The following is a 27,934-nucleotide window of genomic DNA, read 5'->3' as shown; positions in this document are numbered from 1 at the left end:
CATTAACTTTAGAATTTGATGCCAGCAACACGTGACAATTAAGTTGGGAAAGGTGGCAATAAATACTGATAAAGTTGAGGAATGCTCATCAAACACTTATTTGGAACATCCCACAGCTGTGCAGGCTAATTGGGAACAGGTGGGTGCCATGATTGGGTATAAAAGTAGATTCCATGAAATGCTCAGTTATTCAGAAACAAGGATGTGGCAAGGGTCACCACTTTGTCAACAAATGCGTGAGCAAATTGTTGAACAGTTTAAGAAAAACCTTTCTCAACCAGCTATTGCAAGGAATTTAGGGATTTCACCATCTACGCTCCGTAATATCATCAAAGGGTTCAGAGAATCTGGAGAAATCACTGCACGTAAGCAGCTAAGCCCGTGACCTTCGATCCCTCAGGCTGTACTGCATCAACAAGCGACATCAGTGTGCAAAGGATATCACCACATGGGCTCAGGAACACTTCAGAAACCCACTGTCAGTAACTACAGTTGGTCGCTACATCTGTAAGTGCAAGTTAAAACTCTCCTATGCAAGGCGAAAACCGTTTATCAACAACACCCAGAAACGCCGTCGGCTTCGCTGAGCCTGAGCTCATCTAAGATAGACTGATACAAAGTGGAAAAGTGTTCTGTGGTCTGACGAGTGCACATTTCAAATTGTTTTTGGAAACTGTGGACGCCGTGTCCTCCGGACCAAAGAGGAAAAGAACCATCCGGATTGTTATAGGCGCAAAGTTGAAAATCCAGCATGTGTGATGGTATGGGAGTGTATTAGTGCCCAAGACATGGGTAACTTACACATCTGTGAAGGCGCCATTAATGCTGAAAGGTACATACAGGTTTTGGAGCAACATATGTTGCCATCCAAGCAACGTTACCATGGACGCCCCTGCTTATTTCAGCAAGACAATGCCAAGCCACGTGTTACATCAACGTGGCTTCATAGTAAAAGAGTGCGGGTACTAGACTGGCCTGCCTGTAGTCCAGACCTGTCTCCCATTGAAAATGTGTGGCGCATTATGAAGCCACCTGAGAAATTTCAAAAATGTGTCTCCTCAGTTCCCAAGTGTTGTTAAAAGGAAAGGCCATGTAACACAGTGGTGAACATGCCCTTTCCCAACTACTTTGGCATGTGTTGCAGCCATGAAATTCTAAGTTAATTATTATTTGCAAAAAAAAATAAAGTTTATGAGTTTGAACATCAAATATGTTGTCTTTGTAGTGCATTCAACTGAATATGGGTTGAAAAGGATTTGCAAATCATTGTATTCCGTTTATATTTACATTTAACACAATTTCCCAACTCATATGGAAACGGGGTTTGTATTAACGTCGTTCCTCTTTTACTTCACAGATCACCTCCTCAAGATTGATCTTTTACAGTAAAGCAAAATGTGTGCATTACCACCGCATTAAAAAAACCTCCAGAAGTGTGCAAGCCAACCTTTATTACGTCCATAAGTGCTAAGAAAACACAGCTTAGAGACACTCTTCCGTTGTCTGGCAACGCTTTGAACACCTCTGCTTTACTTATTTCATCAGGAAGGCAACATGTGCCCTGGTGGCTATTTCCTAAACGCAGCTCTTTTTTAATGGCACGCTGCAGAAAAGAAAAGAAAGAAAAAAAACTGCAAAAATTGGAAAATAGAGCAAAATGCATAACAAATTGAATAAAGAAAGAAACTGGATGCTATTGACTTTAAATATGTTTTAGCCTTTTTAATAGCCTAATTTAGGTGTGCTCAAACTTTTTCCACAAATGGCCACAGACGGACAGCCAATTTTGGTAGTTTCCACCTTCAAACCAAGTACAATATATACAAGAATTAGAACATTTTATTTTGGTATAAATTTAGTGTGAATTCTGAATAGCCAAAGCCAAACTGAAATTCTAAAAGTTAGCACGCTGGCCAGAAAGCATCAAAAATATGAGCAAAATGAGCGAAATAAGTTAGCATGCATACAATATGCAATAGTATGCATACAGTTAGCCTTAGTGAAATACCAAAATGTATGACACTGAGGTGTATACATGCTAATGTAGCTTAAAAATACCTGGCATGCTAATGTTAGCGTGCTGAAATACTAACTGCATTTTGACGCCTACCTCATTTACTCATGTGACAACCTCCCTAAAATGTAGTAAACATCAAGTACTAAAATATATTACTCTGCGATGTATACCTGTAAAATGAGTTAAAAAAATGCTAGCATGGTAACGTAACCATTCATCAACTATCAAAATATGACTGGTGTATGCCTATAAAAGTTGCTAAAACATCTGGCCTATAAATGTTAGCATGTTAACATGTGGCATTCGTCAAGCAACAGAATATTTGACGCTGAGGTTGATACCTGCAACATTTTTTTTTAAAAGCTATCATGCTAATATTAGAATGCTAACAATAGTACCGCAGGCCATTAGGAAATTAGCTACCAGCCGTAAATTGCTGCCAGGCCACACTTTGGACATCCCTGGCCTATTTCATTACAAATGACATGACGTCACACTACCACCATTTTGAAATAATGTTATTAACAATATTGTGTGTTTTATATACTTAAAGGCCCCACTGTTGTTTTTTAATGTAAAATAGTTGACCATTTTTATTATCCATGAACATATATAAATATATATAACTACAGTATTGTTTGTTTTGATATACTGGGAGGTGATAGAACATTCGAATGTATAATTACCTTGGCAGCTGATACTGATATTAACATTCTGTGCAAAAAGATGTTGAAGTACAGTGATCTTAAATACTGACACTTTAAAACAGTTGTCGATAAAGTAGTGAATTTAAAAGTACATGAGTTTAGTTGTTCGTAGTTTTATCGTGGTATCAAATAGGTTCATGGAAATTCATAGATATTGGTATCGACTACTGATATTCAGGTACCGTGACAACCCTAGAGGTGGGGTTATATACGCACAATTTGACTTCAAATTGTGTGAATGCCCACGCATATTGTAAAGTTTCTTTCTAAAGTGACACAAGTGTGAACACTTACATGTAGCTCAGTTGTGGGTTGTTGAAGAAGTCACTTGGCTGGACTGTCTGCAGGCTGCTGCTGGTCACAGTTCTAGAATATAGACAAATGTAGAAAAATAGAGAGAGTGAGACATGCTCTGTGTGTGTGTGTGTGTGTGTGTGTGTGTGTGTGTGTGTGTGTGTGTGTGTGTGTGTGTGTGTGTGTGTGTGTGTGTGTGTGTGTGTGTGTGTGTGTGTGTGTGTGTGTGTGTGTGTGTGTGTGTGTGTGTGTGTGTGTGTGTGTGTGTGTGTGTGTGTGTGCAAAACCCAAAAGCAGTGAAGTTGTCAAGTTGTGTAAATGGTAAATAAAAGGAGAATACAATGATTTGCAAATCCTAATCGACTCAATTGAATAGACTGCAAAGACAAGATATTTAACGTTCGAACTGGAAAACGTTATTTTTTGCAAATATTAGCTCATGTGGAATTTGATGCCTGCAACATGTTTCAAAAAAGCTGGCACAAGTGGTAAAAAAGACCGAGAAAGTTGAGGAATGCTCATCAAAGACTTATTTGGAACATCCCACAGGTGAACAGGCAAATTGGAAACAGTTGGGTGCCATGATTGGGTATAAAAGCAGCTTCCATGAAATGCTCAGTCATTCACTAACAAGGACGGGGCGAGGGTCACCACTTTGTCAACAAATGCCTGAGCAAATTGTTTAAGAACAACATTTCTCAACAAGCTATTGCAAGGAATTTAGGGATTTCACCATCTACGGTCCGTAATATTATCAAAAGGTTCAGAGAATCTGGAGAAATCACTGCACGTAACATTGAATGCCCGTGACCTTGGATACCTCAGGCGGTACTGCATCAAAAACCGACATCAGTGTGTAAAGGGTATCACCACATGGGCTCAGGAACACTTCAGAAACCCACTGTCAGTAACTACGGTTGGTCGCTACATCTGTAAGTGCAAGTTAAAACTCTACTATGCAAAGCGAAAGCCATTTACCAACAACACCCAGAAACGCCGCCGGCTGTAAGATGGACTGATGCAAAGAGCAAAAGTGTTCTGTGGTCTGACAAAGTGGATAAACCAGGAAGTCACGTCAACAGTCTTTTTTTTGTCGAACGGACCATAGTCCTTTGCTGCGCTCATCTTTTCCTATCGACACATGTCCTGTTCCCTATCCCGATGTACGAAAACAGGTAGGAACCAAAGTGTGGGACTGAATATATGCAAAATACGATAAGGGTATCGCAACTGGCTCACCTTTACAGGTACTCGCCTCTGCACCATCTGTGAGCCTGTGGCCTCGCTCTCTTCATCTCTCCTTCCATCAAGGCACCGGCGGGACTCTGCATGGCAGGGACGTCCTCCTCCCTGAGCCAAAACTAAGCTTGACCGCATACCTCAACTGGACATGAGTTGGTTGGCATCAGCAGATTCTCAAATGGGCACCCCCCCGTCATCAACGTTTCGTCGAATTAAGCCCATGACGCTTCGGAGGGGTTCGACGGCAGATCCAGCGTCCTGGATCTACCCCCGCTGAATGCCACCCAACTCTATGTCCCTAGTCCTTCAGTAGGTCGGCTCTGCCATCGCACCTTTCTTTGTAACCAAATCCAGCGCGATGCTTCCTCTGCCCTTTTAGTGATGTTGGCTACCAGCCGCTTCCTAGCCAGCCCCTCGATCCCTAGCAGTCCGAGTGCTCTCCAGAGCGACCGCCCCGCAAAGCCTCTACAGCCCACCTCCACCGGTAGGTTCCAGGCCTTCCATCCATTGTGCTGGCTCTCGAGGATGAGGGTTTGGTACTTCTTGAGCTTGCGTTCGTACGCCTCCTCCATCCTCTCTTCCCATGGTACTGTCAGCTCGATAAGCACCACCTGTTTGGTTCCTCTAGACCACAGAACAATATCAGGTCTCAGGGTAGTGTGGGCTATCTCCTCTGGGAATTTGAGCTGCTTCTTCAGGTCGGCCCGCACCTCCCAGTCGTTTGCTGTGGCCAGAACTCCTTTGTTCCTCCCTCCTGCTGCTGCGCTTTCACCTGCCCTTACGAAGTGGATGAAGCGTGGCCCATTAGAGAGCTGCCTTGTCCTCTTCCTGGCCTGCTCAACACCTTCTGCCAGCTGAGCAAGGATCTGGTCATGACGCCACCGGAACTTGCCATCTGCTAAGCTTGAGTGACAAGAGGAGAGGACATGCTCCAGGTTAGCTATCTTCCTGCAGAGTGTGCAGCTGGGGCTCTCTACCATTCCCCAAGTATGGAGGTTTGATGGGGTGGGCAGGACATCATATGTAGAACACAGCAGGAACCTGATCCGGTGGCCTTCCATGCTCCAGATGTCCTGCCAGGTTAGAGATCTGTCTTTTACACTCTCCCATCTAGTCCAGCTGCCCTGTTTTTTCATGGCTACTGCCTTGACATACCGGCTTTCCTCCTCAGCCTTTCGGACCTCCCTCTGCACCAAGCCTCGCCGCTCCTTTGGGTCAGCTTTGTTCCATCTTGTTCTGGATGAGCAACCCAGACCAAGTCTTCCCTGGGCTACTGATCCCACAATGTCCGCGTGATGCAGTCGATCCTCCGCCTCCCTCAGTGCTTTGCTGGCTAACCACTTTCTGCCTGACCTGACGACAATGCCTGCCTGCCGTACTCGCTTGTCTTTGCTGTCTCGTAGCATCATGGCCTGGCGTGTTTTTGTCACCTTGTACTCCTCCACCACTGATGTTATTGGCAGCTGTAGCTTGCTTCCTGTGCTGTACAGTCCAATGGAACAGAAGCTTCTTGGGACTGAATAACTAAAATAATTAACAAAATATAACAAATGTGCTATTTTTATAATAATAATTTTTGTCCAATAAAATTAAGATTTTAATTACTGCATAACATTACTTTGTGGCATTACACCTGCAAATATTTGTTCTTCTCAGGTTTCCCTAAGTTTACATTTTCACACTTGGCACTATTTTGTTACACTTTGTTATGCATTTATTACATATTCTTTATAGGGTTTTTTTTTTTTAGCTTAAAATAGGTTATTGTTAAGTTAAAGTTAAAGTTAAAATACCAATGATTGTCACACACACACAGTAGGTATGGTGAAATTTGTCCTCTGCATTTGACCCATCCCCTTGACCACCCCCTGGGAGGTGAGGGGAGCAGTGGGCGGCAGCGGTGCCGCGCCCGGGAATCATTTTTGGTGATTTAACCCCCAATTTCAACCCTTGATGCTGAGTGCCAAGTTAAGTGTTTATTGTGATTTTAGAGTTTTGTTTACATTGACTCATTGTTTTCCATGCCTGTTTTGACAATTGCATTGCTAGTGTGTGGATGTGAGTGTGAATGTTGTCTGTCTATCTGTGTTGGCCCTGCGATGAGGTGGCCACTTGTCCAGGGTGTACCCCGCCTTACGCCCGTTTGCAGCTGAGATAGGCTCCAGCACCCCCCGCGACCCCGTTAGGGACAAGCGGTAGCAAATGGATGGGTGGAGAGCTTATTGCATTTGAACCAGGAATCCACTTTCACAAGTAACTGTCAATTCAGAGCTTGTGAAAGTGGATTCCTGGTTCAAATGCAATAAGCTCTCACTTAATGTTAATAAAACAAATTTTATTTTATTTCGTTCTAATAAAAACCGGACAAATACTGAGCACTGCCATATCAACATCAATGGGCAGGAAATACAGAGAGTGAACTCCACAAAATTCCTGGGGGTCATCATTGACGAATACCTCAATTTCAAATGTCACATTAGCCATCTGTTAAACAAATTATCCAAATATGTTGGCCTGTTCTTTCACCTTCGTCATTATCTTCCTCTTTATGCTCGACTTACCCGATATAAAACTCTCTTTGAACCACATCTAAACTACTGTAATGTCATCTGGTGTAACACCTTCCCTACCTACCTTCACAAATTAGAATCCATGCAAAAGAAAATCATACGGGCCCTGTCATGGTCCAAGTTTAATGCCCCCACTCGACATCTATTCCATAATTATCATCTATTAAGACTGACAGAGTTCAATTTCTATCACAATGCTTGTTTAGCCTATCAAGTCATCCACAGTCTGAATCTTAGGCTCTGTAGCTTGGTTCCTATCTACCATCCCCAGCATGCCCACAACACTCGTAACTTAGATCTGATATCAGGTAAACATCGTCTACTGGCTTGTACCGCTCGAAGTGTTGTATGCAGGGGACCAAAGATTTGGAACCGGCTTAAAGGCCTACTGAAATGAATTTTTTTTTATTTAAACGGGGATAGCAGATCCATTTTATGTGTCATACTTGATCATTTTGCGATATTGCCATATTTTTGCTGAAAGGATTTAGTAGAGAACATCGACGATAAAGTTCGCAACTTTTGGTCGCTGATAAAAAAAAAGCCTTGCCTGTACCGGAAGTAGCGTGACGTCACAGGTTGAAAGGCTCCTCACATTTCCCCATTGTTTACACCAGCAGCCAGAGCGATTCGGACCGAGAAAGCGACGATTACCCCATTAATTTGAGCGAGGATGAAAGATTCGTGGATGAGGACGTGAGAGTGAAGGACTAGAGTGCAGTGCAGGACGTATCTTTTTTCGCTCTGACCGTAACTTAGGTACAAGGGTTCATTGGATTCCACACTTTCTCCTTTTTCTATTGTGGATCACGGATTTGTATTTTAAACCACCTCGGATACTATATCCTCTTGAAAATGAGAGTCGAGAACGTGAAATGGACATTCACAGTGACTTTTATCTCCACGACAATACATCGGCGAAGTTCTTTAGCTACGGAGCTAACGTGATAGCACATAGGGCTTAAATGCAGATAGAAACAAAAGAAGTAAACCCCTGACTGGAAGGATAGACAGAAAATCAACAATACTATTAAACCATGGACATGTAAATACACGGTTAATGCTTTCCAGGCTGGCGAAGCTTAACAATGCTGTTGCTAATGACGCCATTGAAGCTAACTTAGCAACGGGACCTCTACAGAGCTATGCTAAAAACATTAGCTATCCACCTACGCCAGCCCTCATCTGCTCATCAACACCCGTGCTCACCTGCGTTCCAGCGATCGACGGAGCGACGATCATAGATGCGGTCGGCGGCCCGGAGACAGAGGAAGTCAAGGTGAGGTCGGCGGCTAGCGCGTCTGCTATCCATCTCAAAGTCCTCCTGGTTGTGTTGCTGCAGCCAGCCGCTAATACACCGATCCCACCTACAGCTTTCTTCTTTGCAGTCTTCATTGTTCATTAAACAAATTGCAAAAGATTCACCAACACAGATGTCCAGAATACTGTGGAATTTTGAGATGAAAACAGAGCTTTTTGTATTGGATTCAATGGTGTACCAATACTTCTGGTTCAACGATTGACGTCAGGCGCATACGTCATCATACATAGACGTCTTCAACCGGAAGTTTAGCGGGAAATTGCACTTTATAAGTTAACCCGGCCGTATTGGCATGTGTTGCAATGTTAAGATTTCTTAATTGACATATAAACTATCAGACTGCGTGGTCGGTAGTAGTGGCTTTCAGTAGGCCTTTAATGAGAGCCTCAAGATGCTGTATTCATTCTCCAACTTAAAGAAACAACTGAAATCTTACCTATTAACCACCTATCTCTAATGCCTCATGTCGGGTTGACTACTGTTGGGTTTTGCATGGTTGAATGAATGTATGTATGTATGTGTATGCTTGCTTTAGTACTATTATCTTGTGTTTATCATATAGCGTTGTTTTTTTGTTTTGTTTTTTGTGCCTGCTACCATGTTTCATCATTCCATGTATATACTGTCCTCTGGACCCCCTGTCAAAAAGCTTCTTCTAGGTTATTTGGGGGACCCTTTCACTTACCAATATCTTTAAATGATATTCACTACTATTGTAATTGTTCTATGGCATTGTGAATAAACTAAACTTGAACTTGAACTTGAACTTTCTGCCTCGATGGCTGAAGGCATTATAATCAGAGGAAGGTTTCATTTTAAATAAAAAATGTTAACATTTATCATATTTTTCTCAGGTCATAAAACATATCAATGATTATCGATATCGAACGATATAAAAAAAAACTATATCGTGATACAGATTTTAGCCATATCGCCCAGCCCTACTTCATCCACATTATATCAGCCATCACAACTTTTACCTTGATGGCCTGATTCTTAAACTGAAATGAACCTTAAAAAGTAGGATTTCACACACAATAGCCAATATTTACAAAACTGGAAACTACAGGAGTCTTATGAATAATACAAAAACATTCTTCTCAAACTAGTTTATCATCAGATCAGCTGAATCATGCCTCAAAAGTTCCCACCTTATACCTTCCTAGTCACGTCCGTTGTGTCCTTGGGCAAGACACTTCACCCTTTGCTCCTGATGGCTGCTGGTTAGCGCCTTGCATGGCAGCTCCCGCCATCAGTGTGTGAATGTGTGTGTGAATGGGTAAATGTGGAAATACTGTCAAAGCGCTTTGAGTACCTTGAAGGTAGAAAAGCGCTATAGAAGTACAACCCATTTATCATTTATAAAGTTTCTGCATTCTCAACTTAAAGTTAACAAGACTGCTCACACTCTTGACATAGTAATGTTTGTTTCTAAGTTGTGTTTTACTGTATTCTCAACTTAAACTTAAAGGCCTACTGAAATGATTTTTTTTTATTTAAACGGGAATAGCAGATCCATTCTATGTGTCATACTTGATCATTTCGCGATATTGCCATATTTTTGCTGAAAGGATTTAGTAGAGAAAATCGACGATAAAGTTCGCAACTTTTGCTCGCTGATAAAAAAAAAGCCTTGCCTGTACCGGAAGTAGCGTGACGTCACAGGAGCTAGTATACCTCACAATTCCCCGTTGTTTACAATGGAGCGAGAGAGATTCGGAGCGACAAAGCGACGATTACCCCATTAATTTGAGCGAGGATGAAAGATTCGTAGATGAGGAACCTTACAGTGAAGGACTAGAGAGGCAGTGATGGACGTATCTTTTTTCGCTCTGACCGTAACTTAGGTACAAGCTGGCTCATTGGATTCCACACTCTCTCCTTTTTCTATTGTGGATCACGGATTTGTATTTTAAACCACCTCGGATACTATATCCTCTTGAAAATGAGAGTCGAGCACGCGAAATGGACATTTAAAGTGACTTTTATCCCCACGACAATACATCGGTGACACACTTAGCTACTGAGCTAACGTGATAGCATCGTTCTCAAATGAAGATAGAAACAAAAGAAATAAACCCCTGACTGGAAGGATAGACAGAAGATCAACAATACTATTAAACCATGTACATGTAACTACACGGTTAAAAATTCTCAGCCTGGTAAGGCTTAACAATGCTGTTGCTAACGACGCTAAGGCTAATTTAGCAACTTAGCAACCGGACCTCACAGAACTATGATAAAACATTAGCGCTCCACCTACGCCAGCCAGCCCTCATCTTCCCATCAACAGCCGTGCTCACCTGCATTCCAGCGATCGACGGCGCGACGAAGGACTTCATCCGTGGGTTTGGCGGCAAGCATCGGCTAGGCGTCTGCTAAGTAAGTAGTCCTTGTTGTGTTGCTGTAAGTATTGTACTTAGCCGCTAATACACCGATCGATCCCACCTACAACGTTCTTCTTTGCAGCCTCCATTGTTCATTAAACAAATTGCAAAAGATTCACCAACACAGATGTCCAGAATACTGTGGAATTTTGTCGATGGGGTCCAACCACTTCCGTGGATTTTGTGACGTCACGCGCATAAATCATATCCAAAGGAGTTTTTCAACCGGAAGTGTGGCGGGAATTTTAAAATTGCACTTTATAAGTTAACCAGGCCGTATTGGCATGTGTTGCAATGTTAAGATTTCATCATTGATATATAAACTATCAGACTGCGTGGTCGGTAGTAGTGGCTTTCAGTAGGCCTTTAACAAGACTGCTTACACTCTTGACATAGTAATGTTTGTTTCTAAGTTGTGTTTTACTGTATTCTCAAATTAAAATTAACAAGACTGCTCACACTCTTGACATAGTAATGTTTGTTTCTAAGTTGTGTTTTACTGTAGCGACTAACATGAAGTCAGAACATCTGAAGCAGCAAATACACACAGCTTTAACTTACAGTCTGTAGACGTTAACATCGATGGCTTGCATCATAAAAATATCATAAAAATATCATAAAAGCATCATAAAATATATAATAAAATGTATCCTTTGACCTAAAGGTCAAAGGATACATTATGCCAGGTGTTCACATTTTCTGATGTAAAACTATGGCGTCACATTAGTACCAAAAATCCAACCGCGTAAAAACTGTTATGGCGCGCTGATTCTCCACTTCGACCGCCCCTTCTTTCTGATTGGCTCTGAGCAATCAGAAGTATAGCAGGGCGGGTCATCGTCAATATGTATCAAGATTTACGGAGGGAAAAAGAGGTAAGTTATTGAACTGGTTTGGAGTGATTGTAAGGGTACTATTACTAAAAATAATAATAATACATTTTTATTTATAAAGCACTTTTCATACATTTAAAATGCAGCTCAAAGTGCTTTACATAGTTAAAAACAAAATGAGAAATAACACCCACACCCCATGAAGACAGTCAAACATGTACATAAAAATAAACAAACAACAACAACAATAATAATAACAACACAATGACAATAGCCAATCACAGGAACCCTCTGGACGTGGAGATCCAGAGGGCTCTTTGAGGAAACACTAGATGATCAAATAAATGGTTTAAAAATAATTAAAATACACATCAGGTAAAAGTCCAAAAATAATATGAAATAAGATAAGATATAATCAAACATAAAAATAAACTACAATATGAAAAACTATAAAATACAATAAAAACTGAAATATAAATATAATAAGACCATATAAACATAGGCTAAGATATGATAAAACATGAAAATAAGCTAAGATATGATAAAACATAAAAATAACTAATACTAATAGAATAATCCTGCACATTGGGCCTAATATTTGTGTAGAAAGTGGTTTTTGAATTCGAGCAATGTAATCTGAAAGATGTTTAAAATATCAACAATTAATGTTGATATTTTTGAAACAATATACTTCTCATAACATGAGTATCTGTGTGCATGAGAGAGTGTAAAGAAAAGCATTGCTATAGTTTCACTTCATCTGCCTTTTTTTACAACCTACTTGAAGTTGTATTTTTCTTTTCTTTTTTTCATTTTTTTTTTTTCTTTTTTTTTTTTCAGAGCCAATCAGAAAGAAGGGGCGGTCCAAGCATGCCCGCCCCCAAAGTACCAAAATGAAATATGACAGCGCACAGACCGAGACAGCGCGCGCGCACAAAGGCACCACGCGCGCGTAAAAGGGTGTCGCGCGCGCACGAAGTGGAGAATCAGCGCGCAATAACAGTTTTTACGCGCTTGGATTTTTGGTACTAATGTGACGCCATATAAAACACCTTAAATCCACACCTTGTAGTTTTGGCGCTGCCAGTGAGACATTCAACTTGAACTTCCTCTTTCCAGAAAGAAAAGCATCTGATTGGCCCACCTTCGTCACTAACTCCCACCCTTTAAATAATAGAGAATTGTGATTGGATATATTCTGAACAAGTCCCACCCATTTGAATGACGATGATAAATATGATTGGATGTTGTTTCTGACAACTTTTAGTCTCTTATATCAGATAATGTTGTCAGCTTGTACAAACCCCGTTTCCATATGAGTTGGGAAATTGTGTTAGATGTAAATATAAACGGAATACAATGATTTACAAATCATTTTCAACCCATATTCAATTGAATGCACTACAAAGACAACATATTTAATGTTCAAACTCATAAACTTTTTTTTTTTGTTGCAAATAATAATTAACTTAGAATTTCATGGCTGCAACACGTGCCAAAGTAGTTGGGAAAGGGCATGTTCACCACTGTGTTACATGGCCTTTCCTTTTAACAACACTCAGTAAAGGTTTGGGAACTGAGGAGACACATTTTTGAAGCTTCTCAGGTGGAATTCTTTCCCATTCTTGCTTGATGTACAGCTTAAGTTGTTCAACAGTCCGGAGGTCTCCCTTGTGCTATTTTAGGCTTCATAATGCGCCACACACTTTCAATGGGAGACAGGTCTGGACTACAGGCAGGCCAGTCTAGTACCCGCACTCTTTTACTATGAAGCCACGTTGATGTAACACGTGGCTTGGCATTGTCTTGCTGAAATAAGCAGGGGCGTCCATGGTAACGTTGCTTGGATGGCAACATATGTTGCTCCAAAACCTGTATGTACCTTTCAACATTAATGGCGCCTTCACAGATGTGTAAGTTACCCATGTCTTGGGCACTAATACACCCCCATACCATCACACATGCTGGCTTTTACACTTTGCGCCTATAACAATCCGGATGGTTCTTTTCCTCTTTGGTCCGGAGGACACGACGTCCACAGTTTCCAAAAACAATTTGAAATGTGGACTCGTCAGACCACAGAACACTTTTCCACTTTGTATCAGTCCGTCTTAGAAGAGCTCAGGCCCAGCAAAGCCGACGGCGTTTCTGGGTGTTGTTGATAAACGGTTTTCGCTTTGCATAGGAGAGTTTTAACTTGCACTTACAGATGTAGCGACCAACTGTAGTTACTGACAGTGGGTTTCTGAAGTGTTCCTGAGCCATGTGGTGATATCCTTTACACACTGATGTCGCTTGTTGATGCAGTACAGCCTGAGGGATCGAAGGTCACGGGCTTAGCTGCTTACGTGCAGTGATTTCTCCAGATTCTCTGAACCCTTTGATGATATTACGGAGCGTAGATGGTGAAATCCCTAAATTCCTTGCAATAGCTGGTTGAGAAAGGTTTTTCTTAAACTGTTCAACAATTTGCTCACGCATTTGTTGACAAAGTGGTGACCCTCGCCCCATCCTTGTTTGTGAATGACTGAGCATTTCATGGAATCTACTTTTATACCCAATCATGGCACCCACCTGTTCCCAATTTGCCTGTTCACCTCTGGGATGTTCCAAATAAGTGTTTGATGAGCATTCCTCAACTTTATCAGTATTTATTGCCACCTTTCCCAACTTCTTTATCATGTGTTGCTGGCATCAAATTCTAAAGTTAATTATTATTTGCAAAAAAAAAAAAAAAAAAGTTTATCAGTTTGAACATCAAATATGTTGTCTTTGTAGCATATTCAACTGAATATGGGTTGAAAATGATTTGCAAATCATTGTATTCCGTTTATATTTACATCTAACACAATTTCCCAACTCATATTGAAACGGGGTTTGTAATATATACGTTTTGTGGGCATATTAAAATGTACTTTCTCGACTTAACACATTTTGATTTGAGAGGGAAATACATTTATTTGAGGGGGCTCTGCTCTTTCTTGTCCCTACGTCACAGGTGTCAAACTCAAGGCCTGGGGGCCACTTCTGGCCCGCAAACACCTGGGAATTATATGTGTTAATAAAATACTTAATATTTTCTCACTAAATGTAACAGATTTGTTTTATTTTGACAGAAAAAAATATATGAACTTCTTGATATTGTTAAACTTCAATAGTTTCCAATATTGCAACAAATATTACAGTATATTATCATACTTTCTGTCTTAATAACGATAAATTAAAATACTTAACTTTACAGCAAACTACCCATGAAATGAATAAAAATTACAATACATCGTACGGTGTTCTTTACAGCATATTACTGTAAATTAAAAAAAACTACAATTTTTTTGCGTAAAAATTATGTTGATTAAACTGCCAGTTTTTGACTGTAAAATCTACGGTTGCTGTTTTTAACTGTGTATTACTGTAAATGGAAAGACGGTACATTTGTTTTTACGGTAGAAAAACTAGCAGCTAAGTTGCCAGAATAAAAAAAAACTTGTACTGTTTTTCAATTAACAATATAATGTTGTAAAAAAACAATGTCAATTTAACACCAAAATTCTGGCACTGAAGCTGCCAGGTTTTTTCGTAACGCCCCTCCCCCCAAAAAAATAGTGGTACTGTTTTTCCATTTACTGTAAAAATATATACTATACTATATTTTATAGTAAAATTTTGTAAATGTAAAGTTTTTACTGTAAAATCGACAGTCTACTTAAAACAGGGGTGTCCAAACTTTTTCCACTGAGGGCCGCACACGGAAAAATTTAAGCATGCGGGGGCCATTTTGATATTTTTCATTTTCAAACCATAACAAAATATATGGATTTTTTTTTTTAACCTTTAGGGCTCCTGGGTACCATAAAGAGTCTCAGTCATTAAAACGTTAAAAATAAGTCAAATTATTTTATTTTTTTATTTATTTAGCGCTTGCAGTAAATCTCTATATCAACTTCAGGTTGATAAAAAGTAAAAAAAGAAAAAAGGTTTTATGCCTTTTCTGTCAAAGACAACTTTGTTTTTTATAGCAAAAGTGGAAATATGCAGTATTTATTATTAGTCATTAGAGCTCTAAAAGATCAATAATGCAGGACACCATTGATTTTCATTCTTTAATATTTTTGAGAAATCAGTGAAAATATTAATAAAATCTCACTAAATATATTTGGGATCCAAAATGTGCCCCACTCATAAAGTGATAAATTTGTATTCGTTTTTTTTTTTACTTTCAACACTTAAGTTACGAGATCAACTTCAGATATATCAGTCGATTTTACCTATGAACTATTATTTTGTTTGTTTTTATGCTCTTTTGTCCAAGAAAACGTTGATGTTTTTATATGGCAACCACACAATATATGCAATATTTTTTCCACATAAAACATTTTAAAGTGAAATTTTTGAAGTAATTGGAGCCATGAATAGGTCAATAATTCATTATAACAGGGGTCACCAACCTTCTTGAAACCAAGAGCTACTTCTTGGGTACTGATTAATGCAAAGGGCTACCAGTTTGATACACACTTAAATAAATTGCCAGAAATAGCCAATTTGCTCAATTTACCTTTAACTCTATGTTATTATTAATAATTAATGATATTTACACTTAATTGAACGGTTTAAAAGAGGAGAAAACACGAAAAAAATGACAATAAAATTTTGAAACATAGTTTATCTTCAATTTCGACTCTTTAAAATTCAAAATTCAACCGAAAAAAAGAAGAAAAAAATTAGCTAATTCGAATCTTTTTGGAAAAAATTAAAAAAATAATTTATGGAACATCATTAGTAATTTTTCCTGATTAAGATTAATTTTAGAATTTTGATGACATGTTTTAAATAGGTTAAAATCCAATTTGCACTTTGTTAGAATATATAACAAATTGGACAAAGCTATATTTCTAACAAAGACAAATCATTATTTCTTCTAGATTTTCCAGAACAAAAATTTTAAAAGAAATTCAAAAGACTTTGAAATAAGATTTAAATTTGATTCTACAGATTTTCTAGATTTGCCACAATACATTTTTTGAATTTTAATCATAATAAGTTTGAAGAAATATTTCACAAATATTATTCGTCAAAAAAACAGAAGCTAAAATGAAAAATTAAATTAAAATGTATTTATTATTCTTTACAATAAAAAAATGTTTTTTTACTTGAACATTGATTTAAATTGTCAGGAAAGAAGAGGAAGGAATTTAAAAGGTAAAAAGGTATATGTGTTTAAAAATCCTAAAATCATTTTTAAGGTTGTATTTTTTCTCTAAAATTGTCTTTCTGAAAGTTATAAGAAGCAAAGTAAAAAAAATAATGAATTTATTTAAACAAGTGAAGACCAAGTCTTTAAAATATTTTCTTGGATTTTCAAATTCTATTTGAGTTTTGTCTCTCTTAGAATTAAAAATGTCGAGCAAAGCGAGACCAGCTTGCTAGTAATTAAATAAAATTTAAAAAATAGAGGCTGCTCACTGGTAAGTGCTGCTATTTGAGCTATTTTTAGAACAGGCCAGCGGGCTACTCATCTGGTCCTTACGGGCTACCTGGTGCCCGCGGGCACTGCGTTGGTGACCCCTGCATTATAACATAGATTTTTTTGTCTTTTTTTTTTTTTGGAGCAATGGCAAAAAAAAATAAAAAGAAAGAAAGACAAAATAATAAAAAAACAGCCTGCATGGCAGCTTTGTGTCAACATTGCAACTTTGTCTCGTTATATTTCACCTCATTCCACTTTTTTAAATGTTTTTTTTAATTTTTTCAATACTATCAATTTTGCAATTTTTGCAGAATGTGTGGCGGGCCGGTAAACAATTAGCTGCGGGCCGCACTTTGGACACCCCTGACTTAAAACAATTTATATAATTAATAATGAAATCCAGAGGCAAATGCATTAATTATGCACTGTTACAAGCGGCCCTCTGATGGCAGCCTTATATAACTGCCATGTGGCCCTCAATGAAAACCCGCTTGACATCCCTGCCTTACGTAGCTATTCTGTGAGCATGAACTGATTAAACAGTTCAGTTGCGATCGATTCAATAGCCTGAGAAGCTAAATTTTGGGTATTAATTGGAGAGACATACATGAGGGTAACGCAAGTGTAGGGTAACATGAAACAGGTGACAAAGAAAGGTTTAGACATACAGCCTCTGCAAGCCAGTGAACAGCTCCATGTGAACATCCTCTAATGTCCGAGCACCAGTCCAGTTCTCAAAATGTCTGAAAAGAAGCACACAAAACGTCATCATGAATTCATTGTCAGAGAGTATATTTACTTCACAACATCACAGAGTACACCTTTCTATGGCGGCCACTTGCCGATAGCAGCCACACAAATGGATGTTTTATGTTTGTCACTAGCAGCCGCTGATTTTGCATCCCCAAATGTTACTTTTTTTTTACTCTGTGCAGCGACCACAAATTTCAAAACTTGCTCTATATCAGGGGTGTCCAAACTTTTTCCATTGAGGGCCGCACACGAAAAAAATTAAAGCATGCGGGGGCCATTTTGGTATTTTTCATTTTCAAATCATATATATCATACAAAATATCGTATAATCATACAAAATATATAAATATAAAGGGTCTCAGTCATTAAAATGTTAAAAATAAGCCAAATTATTATTTTATTTTTTTTGTTTAAACGCTTACAGTAAATCTCTATATCAACTTCAGGTTGATTTAACGTTAAAAAAAAAGGTTTTATGCCTTTTCTGTCAAAGACAACTTTGTTTTTTATAGTAAAACTGAAATATGCAGTATTTTCCCCACCGTCCAAAACATTGAGAAAGCAATGTTTGATGTGAAGTAATTGAAACTCTAAAAAGATCAATAATGCAGGACACCATTGATTTTAATTCACTGTTATTTTTGATCAATCACAGTGAAAAGATAAATAAAATGTTGTTAAATATATTTGGGATCCAAAAGGTCCCCTAGTCATGTAGTGATACATTTTTATCATATATTTGTTTTACTTTCAACACTTAAATTACGAGATCAACTTCAGATATATCTGTCCTGTTGTTTTATATGGCAACCACACAATATATGCAATATTTTTCACATAAAACATTTTAAAGCGAAATATTTGAAGTAATTGGAGCCTTGGATAGGTCAATAATTGATTATAACATTGAATTTATATATATTTTTTGAGCAATGGCAAAAAAAGCAAAATAAAGAAAGACAAAAGACAAACAAACAGCCTGTGTGGCAGCTTTGTGTCAACATTGCAACTTTTCCTCTTTAAATTTCACCTCATTACATTTTTTTTTAATGTTTATTTTTAATTTTTGCAATAGCATTTCCAGAATGTGTGGCGGGCCGCTAAACAATTAGCTGCGGGCCGCAAATGGCCCTCAGGCCGCACTTTGGACACCCCTGCACTATATGAATTGTTTTGTGTTTTCATTTTAATGTTTGTTTTCTTTTTACCGACACACCCCACTTTCAATACCAACGCGTTTTTGACGACCGTGCCCTCCAAACAGCATTTAATGGTGATGCTCGCTAGCTAGCTACTATATGGACGTTTGCATACGCCAACCTTTCCCTCACTTGTCAGTGAATCAGCTAGCAGCAGCTATATACTTTTAGCATATCTAGCTACAACGTGCTATTCGTCATGGCCCCAACCACCGCAGAACCTGGCAGCAATCCACACCTGTTGAATGTTTTGCAACAATTGGGGTTTATTGTCCTTTACAGACTGTCTGCGTTTGTGAGAAAGGTGAGTGTTAATGACCCACTAAAGGCCTACTGAAAGCCACTACTACCGACCACGCAGTCTGATAGTTTATATATCAATGATGAAATCTTAACATTGCAACACATGCCAATACGGCCGGGTTAACTTATAAAGTGCAATTTTAAATTTCCCGGGAAATATCCGGCTGAAAACGTCTCGGTATGATGACGTGCGCGTGACGTCACGGGTTGAAGCAGACATTCTGGAATAGCACGGTGGCCAGCTTAAGTCGTCTGTTTTCATCTCAAAATTCCACAGTATTCTGTACATCTGTGTTGGTGAATCTTTTGCAATTTGTTTAATGAACAATGGAGACTGCAAAGAAGAAAGCTGTAGGTGGGATCGGTGTATTAGCGGCTGGCTGCAGCAACACAACCAGGAGGACTTTGACTTGGATAGCAGACGCGCTATCCGACGCTAGCCGCCGACCGCACTGATGTTCGGGTGAAGTCCTTCGTCGCGCCGTCGATCGCTGGAACGCAGGTGAGCACGGGTGTTGATGAGCAGATGAGGGCTAGCTGGCGTAGGTGGAGAGCTAATGTTTTTAGCATAGCTCTGTCGAGGTCCCGTAGCTAAGTTAGCTTCAATGGCGTCGTTAGCAACAGCATTGCTAGGCTTCGCCAGACGGCACAGCATTAACCGTGTGGTTACAGGTCCTGGGTTTAGTTCAGTGTCTCCTGATAGTTGAAGTAATAGTAGTATTGTTAATCTTCTGTCTATCCTTCCAGTCAGGGGCATGTTTCTTCTGTTTCTATCCGCAGTTAAGCACAATGCTATCACGTTAGCTCCGTAGCTAAAGTGTTTCGCCGATGTATTGTCGTGGAGATAAAAGTCACTGTGAATGTCCATTTCGCGTTCTCGACTCTCATTTTCAAGAGGATATACCGCATACTTGCCAACCTTGAGACCTCCAATATCGGGAGGTGGGGGGGCGGAGGGCGTGGTTATTTACAGCTAGAATTCACCAACTCGAGTATTTCATATATATATATATATATATATATATATATATATATATATATATATATATATATATATATATATATATATATATATATATATATATATATATATATATATGTATATATATATATATATATATATATATATATATATATATATATATATATATATATATGAAATACTCGACTTTCAGTGAATTCTAGCTATATATATACATTTTTATTTTTATTTTATTTACATAGAAAAATTCAGTGGCTATCCATTAGATGGCAGTATTGTCCTGTTTAACTTCTCCGTTCATGATGAGTATATCATTTCGGCCGCCATGTCTGTAATTTCCTCGTTCTTCTGCTTCGTCTCCTTGTTGTGTGCGCAGTTGTGCACTCTATAAAAGCCCTAGATGTTATGACGTCTTTGGGCAGGCAAGCTGTTTATTTTGTGGAAAGCGGACGTGAGAACAGGCTGTCCCCCACTCAGTCTCAGGTCCGCATTGAGCTGGAGGGGACCTGGCCTCCAGCTCCGGCTAAATACCGGGAGTTTGTCGGGAGAAAATCTCTGCCGGGAGGTTGTCGGGAGAGGCGCTGAATATCGGGATTCACCCGCTAAAAACGGGAGGGTTGGCAAGTATGATATACCGTAGTATCCGAGGTGGTTTAAAATACAAATCCGTGATCCACAATAGAAAAAGGAGAAAGTGTGGAATCCAATGAGCCAGCTTGTACCTAAGTTACGGTCAGAGCGAAAAAAAGATACATCCTGGCGTCCTGCACTGCACTCTAATCCTTCATGCTCACTTTCCTCATCCACAAATCTTTCATCCTCGCTCAAATTAATGGGGTAATTGTCGCTTTCTCGGTCCGAATCGCTCTCGCTGTTGGTGGGAATGATTGTAAACAATGTGCAGATGTGAGGCGCTCCACAACCTGTGACGTCACGCTACTTCCGGTACAGGCAAGGCTTTTTTTTATCAGCGACCAAAAGTTGAGAACTTTATCGTCGATGTTCTCTACTAAATCCTTTCAGCAAAAATATGGCAATATCGCGAAATGATCAAGTATGACACATAGAATGGATCTGCTATCCCCGTTTAAATGAGAAAATCTCATTTCAGTAGGCCTTTAATGGTGATGCTCGCTAGCTAGCTACTTTATGGATGTTTGCATACGCCAACCTTTCCCTCACTTCTCAACGAATCAGCTAGCAGCAGCTATATACTTTTAGCATATCTAGCTACAACGTGCTATTCGTCATGGCCCCAACCACCGCAGAACCTGGCAGCAATCCACACCTGTTGAATGTTTTGCAACAATTGGGGTTTATTGTCCTTTACAGTCTGTCTGCGTTTGTGAGAAAGGTGAGTGTTAATGAGCCATTAACAATAGTCAATTAGGAAATGATGCTGCATATTTCAGCGTTACTACACAGTACTGTATGTGATATTATGTGCTTGTGTGGTACATTCAAAACTTTGTTGTGAGACAAGATGATAATACTGGGAAACAGGAGGGCGAATCTATAGTGTCGGACTACTATGATTGAGGGGCACTTCCGTTTTCTCGCCAGACGGATGTCGGAAGAAGAAAAGGACAGCTTTTGTGCATCATTCCCGTATTAACATGTTCCTCCTTTGCAGTTTGGTTAACTGTGAAAATCACAAAAATGTTTACTGTCATGAAACAGAATATTTTTATAACAAGTTTGATGAGCTTTGTGACAGAGTGAAATGTCGACTTGATAACTTTTTGTGAAAAGTCCTTTGTTTGAGATGTCACGGCAAACTATGAGGGGCCGTTAGGGACGATATTCAGAATTACCTCTTACATACACAACTGAAATCCTCTCTCACATGACTGAAATTCTCTCAGTCACACTACTGAAATTCCTTCACACACACTACTGAACCCCTTTCATTCACACTACTGAAAACCTTTCAGACACACACACACACACTACTAAAATCCTTTCATACACACTCCTGAAAACCTTTCATATACACTACTGATTTTTTTTTCTTTCATACACACTACTGAAAACCTTTCATGCACACTATTTAATTTTTTTCCTCTCATCACACTACTGAAATCTTTTTACACACACTATTGACATCCTTTCACACACACTACTGAAAACAAACTCAGTAGTATGTGTGTATGAGAGAAAAAAACATTTCAGGAGTATGTGTGAATGTTTTTCACACATATGCGGTCCTCTCCAAGGTTTCTCATAGTCATTCACCGACGTCCCACTGGGGTGAGTTTTTCCTTGCCCGTATGTGGGCTCTGTACCGAGGATGTCGTTGTGGCTTGTACAGCCCTTTGAGACACTTGTGATTTAGGGCTATATAAATAAACATTGATTGATTGATTTTTCAGTTGTGTGTATGAAAGGATTTCAGCAGTGTTTGTGAGAGAGAAAAACATCTGAGTAGTGTGTGAGAGGATTTCAGTAGTGTGTATGAGAGAAAAACATTTCAGTAGTGTGTGTGAGAGGATTTCAGTAGTTTGTGTGAGAGAATATTTTTTCAGTTTTTTATGTGAGAGCATTTCAGTAGTGTATGTAAGGGGTAATTCTGACTAATGTCCCAAACGACCCCTCATACCCTGTCTGCGGCACCTCCTGTGTCCCACATACAACACTGTCCTTTCAACCCTTCCTAAGAGACTCTGCAATTTAGCCTCCAACAAATCACAGGAGTTAGAAAGTTTCTGGTCAGAGAGGGTGACCAGTATGCCATTTGTGCCATTTATTCACAACTGAATGGAATGCTTACATGGGTGATTCCGACTATTTTGGACTGGTAGTAGTCGATCCACAATGATCGTTCTGCCACACCATACCTCAATGCTAACCAGGGGATATTACACTTTGATGACTGTCGTTGACTTTGATAGTTAAAATTGCTCATTTGCATCAAAACAGTTGTTTTTCTCACTTCGATAGGAAATAACCATCCTTGCCCATGCACACCCTCCTGGTTTTACAGTATAAATATTTGGGGTTTGGCACCAACCGTTAGACTAAAACTGACCAATCTAAGTCTATGAGCACAAACTGATGAGGCCTACTTGGGTAAGACAAACTAAACAGTCCAATTGAGATCAATTGAATGCCCTGAGTTTAGTAGCATATTGTTTAAAGCAGTGGTTCCCAAACTATGGCCCGCAAGCCGGATCCGGCCCGCCTGCGTCCACAATATAAATATCACTTGGGACCCATAACACTAGCTAATATGCTAGCGCACATTCTTATTTTTGTATTTATTGCAGATATCCGACAAATATCAAGTCTATCTTTATGTGCTCGAGGCCTCAATCATTGGTATGTTTTCATCTACAAAACCATTCTGGGTATCACTCCATCCTATCTGTCTTGTCTTTTAACAAAGAAACAAGGGAGTCACAATCTTCGTTCAATGAATGTTCTGCAATTTGTCGTCCCCAAAGTAAGAACTGAACTGGGCAAGAAAGCATTTAGGTTTTCAGCAGCGAAGGCTTGGAATAACCTGCAATGGAATATTCAACTTCAAACCCTTGTTACGTTGAATGAGTTTAAAGCTTCTGTGAAAGGACTGCAGTCTACCTTGTCTGTATGCACATGTGTCATGTCAGCAAGTTTTAATGTTGTACATTTGATGTTTTATGTGTTGTTTACTGTTTTTAATGTAACCTTGCTGCTGCCCTCTTGGCCAGGTCTCCCTTGGAAAAGAGATCTTTGATCTCAATGGGATTTTTACCTGGTTAAATAAAGGCTAAAAAGCAAATAAAAATCATTAACTTTAGAATTTGATGCCAGCAACACGTGACAAAGAAGTTGGGAAAGGTGGCAATAAATACTGATAAAGTTGAGGAATGCTCATCAAACACTTATTTGGAACATCCCACAGGTGTGCAGGCTAATTGGGAACAGGTGGGTGCCATGATTGGGTATAAAAGTAGATTCCATGAAATGCTCAGTCATTCACAAACAAGGATGGGGCGAGGGTCACCACTTTGTCAACAAATGCATGAGCAAATTGTTGAACAGTTTAAGAAAAACCTTTCTCAACCAGCTATTGCAAGGAATTTAGAGATTTCACCATCTACGCTCCGTAATATCATCAAAAGGTTCAGAGAATCTGGAGAAATCACTGCACGTAAGCAGCTAAGCCCGTGACCTTCGATCCCTCAGGCTGTACTGCATCAACAAGCAACATCAGTGTGTAAAGGATATCACCACATGGGCTCAGGAACACTTCAGAAACCCACTGTCAGTAACTACAGTTGGTCGCTACATCTGTAAGTGCAAGTTAAAACTCTCCTATGCAAAGCGAAAACCGTTTATCAACAACACCCAGAAACGCCGTCGCTTCACTGGGCCTGAGCTCATCTAAGATGGACTGATACAAAGTGGAAAAGTGTTCTGTGGTCTGATGAGTCCACATTTCAAATTGATTTTGGAAACTGTGGATGTCATGTCCTCCGGACCAAAGAGGAAAAGAACCATCCGGATTGTTATAGGCGCAAAGTGTAAAAGCCAGCATGTGTGATGGTATGGGGGTGTATTAGTGCCCAAGACATGGGTAACTTACACATCTGTGAAGGTGCCATTAATGCTGAAAGGTACATACAGGTTTTGGAGCAAGATATGTTGCCATCCAAGCAACGTTATCATGGACGCCCCTGCTTATTTCAGCAAGACAATGCCAAGCCACGTGTTACATCAACGTGGCTTCATAGTAAAAGAGTGCGGGTACTAGACTGGCCTGCCTGTAGTCCAGACCTGTCTCTCATTGAAAATGTGTGGCGCATTATGAAGCCTGAAATAGCACAAGGGAGACCCCCGGACTGTTGAACAACTTAAGCTGCACATCACGCAAGAATGGGAAAGAATTCCACCTGAGAAGCTTCAAAAATGTGTCTCCTCAGTTCCCAAATGTTTACTGAGTGTTGTTAAAAGGAAAGGCCATGTAACACAGTGGTGAACATGCCCTTTCCCAACTACTTTGGCACATGTTTCAGCCATGAAATTCTAAGTTAATTATTATTTGCAAAAAAAAAAATAAAGTTTATGAGTTTGAACATCAAATATGTTGTCTTTGTAGTGCATTCAACTGAATATGGGTTGAAAATGATTTGCAAATCATTGTATTCCGTTTATATCTAACACAATTTCCCAACTCATATGGAAACGGGGTTTGTAATTCCGTACATTAGGTTATAAGGTCCACTGTCGAGTTTTGAGAAAATGAAAGGATTTTAAGTGTGCCTAATAGTCCGAAAAATACAGTATATCTGTCATTAGACACCATATGGAAATGCTAAAAACTACAACATGGATGATGGGTAAAAGACGCAGTCGTAGTGGAGGCACATAAACTAACTGCCCACCAAACGGCGCACCCTGAAGAGACCGTCAGAAAGTGGCTTGAAGATGGTCTGTAAAACATCATTAATGCAACATTTTGACCAAAAACACATGTAAACCGCACGTAAGTCTTTTAAATGGGTCATACTATGATTTTTGTCTACATATAAGATTGTTTTATAAATATCTCGCCATGGTTTGATTTACAGTTTTCGGGATTTATGCGGATCCCAAATACACAAAAGTACAACAAGTTTGTCCTGCACAATAAGTCCCCTTTGAATATAAAAAATGAGCCCTTTAAATAACTTACACCAAAGGCCAAATGTTGTTTATGTCACACCCAAAGGAATGAACAATTAGTGAGAAATAGGATGAAAATCACATGTGACTTACATGGAAGTGATGTTCTGGAATAGCTTTTGTAGGCTCTCAGTGTCGTTCTCAAAGCTCTCAGTGCCCCGGAAGGACCAGAGGGTGGAAACGCCGGCGTTTTCTGCCATATTGCAGTAGATGTCGTTGGGTGAGCAGACGCAGGTGGGTGAACATTCCAATAATGAGCTGTGGTTGTGGGGAAATAAGACGCTCAGCACAAAGAAAAGCCTCCAAATGTTTTGTAAGAGACAGACATGGAATGATAAGAAATCTCCAAATCCACACATGTTTAAAGATTCGTCCTCTTTGATGAAAACAAAACTTCAGTGACTTGTCAGTGTACATCCACGCCCGCTTGATTGAATAAGAGTCTGACCAGTGTCCTTACTTATCAGGCTCTCTCTCTCTCTCCCTCTCCCTCCCTCTCTCTCTCTCTCCCTCTCTCCCTCTCTCTCTCAGAGGAAAATGAAAACTCAATTTAAAAAAATGCTGTATCAGGGGCATGTAGTCAGATCTTTATCACAATTTACTATTGATCAATATTTATTAACAATTGCTGGGCTGAAATGCATCCCACTCTATTTCCTAAATGACATTGTAAGTCAGAATCACAGACAACACATACTATATATATATATGCAATGTAGGCCTGATCTAAGAATTACATCATTTTGTTCATAGTTAACTCAAAATCAGTGATAAGTGGAAGTTAGATCTTTTTCAAGTTTTTAAAACTATGACTGGACAGTTAGTTGGCTTTAAAGGCCTACTGAAATGACATTTTTTTATTTAAACGGGGATAGCAGATCCATTCTATGTGTCATACTTGATCATTTCGCGATATTGCCATATTTTTGCTGAAAGGATTTAGTAGAGAACATCGACGATAAAGTTCGCAACTTTTGGTCGCTGATAAAAAAAAGCCTTGCCTGTACCGGAAGTAGCGTGACGTCACAGGTTGAAAGGCTCCTCACATTTCCCCATTGTTTACACCAGCAGCGAGAGCGATTCGGACCGAGAAAGCAATGATTACCCCATTAATTTGAGCCAGGATGAAAGATTTGTGGATGAGCAACGTGATAGTGAAGGACTAGAGTGCAGTGCAGGACGCATCTTTTTTCGCTCTGACCGTAACTTAGGTACAAGCTGTCTCATTGGATTCCACACTCTCCTTTTTCTATTGTGGATCACAAATTTGTATTTTAAACCACCTCAGATACTATATCCTCTTGAAAATGAGAGTCGAGAACGCGAAATGGACATTCACAGTGACTTTTATCTCCACGACAATACATCGGCGAAGCACTTTAGCTACGGAGCTAACGTGATAGCATCGGGCTTAACTGCAGATAGAAACAAAAGAAATAAACCCCTGACTGGAAGGATAGACAGAAAATCAACAATACTATTAAACCATGGACATGTAACTACACGGTTAATGCTTTCCAGCCTGGCGAAGCTTAACAATGCTGTTGCTAACGACGCCATTGAAGCTAACTTAGCAACGGGACCTCACAGAGCTATGCTAAAACCTTTAGCTATCCACCTACGCCAGCCAGCCCTCATCTGCTCATCAACACCCGTGCTCACCTGCGTTCCAGCGATCGACGGAGCAACGAAGGACTTCACCCGATCATAGATGCGGTCGGCGGCTAGCATCGGATAGCGCGTCTGCTATCCAAGTCAAAGTCCTACTGGTTGTGTTGCTGCAGCCAGCCGCTAATACACCGATCCCACCTGCAACTTTCTTCTTTGCAGTCTCCATTGTTCATTAAACAAATTGCAAAAGATTCACCAACACAGATGTCCAGAATACTGTGGAATTTTGAGATGAAAACAGAGCTGTTTGTATTGGATTCAATGTGTCCGAATACTTCCGTTTCAATCATTGACGTCACGCGCATACGTCATCATACATAGACGTTTTCAACCGGAAGTTTAGCGGGAAATTTAAAATTGCACTTTATAAGTTAACCCGGCCGTATTGGCATGTGTTGCAATGTTAATATTTCATCATTGATATATAAACTATCAGACTGCGTGGTCGGTAGTAGTGGCTTTCAGTAGGCCTTTAATTAACATATTTATTAAACATTATGCTTTTTTTTTTAAACAGCACAACACAAAATGAACATAAACACGCT

At 39.6% G+C, this 27,934-nt stretch overlaps 1 protein-coding gene across 2 annotated transcripts in view; it reads right to left on the bottom strand.

Moving 5' to 3' along the window:
- The window catches only part of LOC133658771 (NT-3 growth factor receptor-like), a 97,768-nt gene extending 71,630 nt beyond the window's left edge, over positions 1-26,138 (bottom strand). The window contains exons 1-4 of one of the 2 annotated variants that reach the window (XM_062061152.1): positions 26,076-26,138; positions 25,812-25,976; positions 17,504-17,578; positions 3,019-3,090 (exon numbers count right to left, since the gene is read on the bottom strand). In XM_062061152.1, coding sequence (XP_061917136.1) covers positions 3,019-3,090; positions 17,504-17,578; positions 25,812-25,918 — 254 coding nt within the window. In that variant the 5' untranslated portion in view covers positions 25,919-25,976; positions 26,076-26,138. Of the gene's footprint in view, positions 1-3,018; positions 3,091-17,503; positions 17,579-25,811 lie in introns of both variants that reach the window. The other variant, XM_062061150.1, reaches the window with a different exon arrangement.
- Between the last annotated feature and the right edge of the window lie 1,796 nt (positions 26,139-27,934).

The sequence above is a fragment of the Entelurus aequoreus genome, linkage group LG10, assembly GCF_033978785.1.
Source record: "Entelurus aequoreus isolate RoL-2023_Sb linkage group LG10, RoL_Eaeq_v1.1, whole genome shotgun sequence".
Taxonomy (NCBI): domain Eukaryota; kingdom Metazoa; phylum Chordata; class Actinopteri; order Syngnathiformes; family Syngnathidae; genus Entelurus; species Entelurus aequoreus.
The sequence above is the reverse complement of the archived record's forward strand: the minus strand, read 5'-3'. Positions and strand labels throughout refer to the sequence as shown.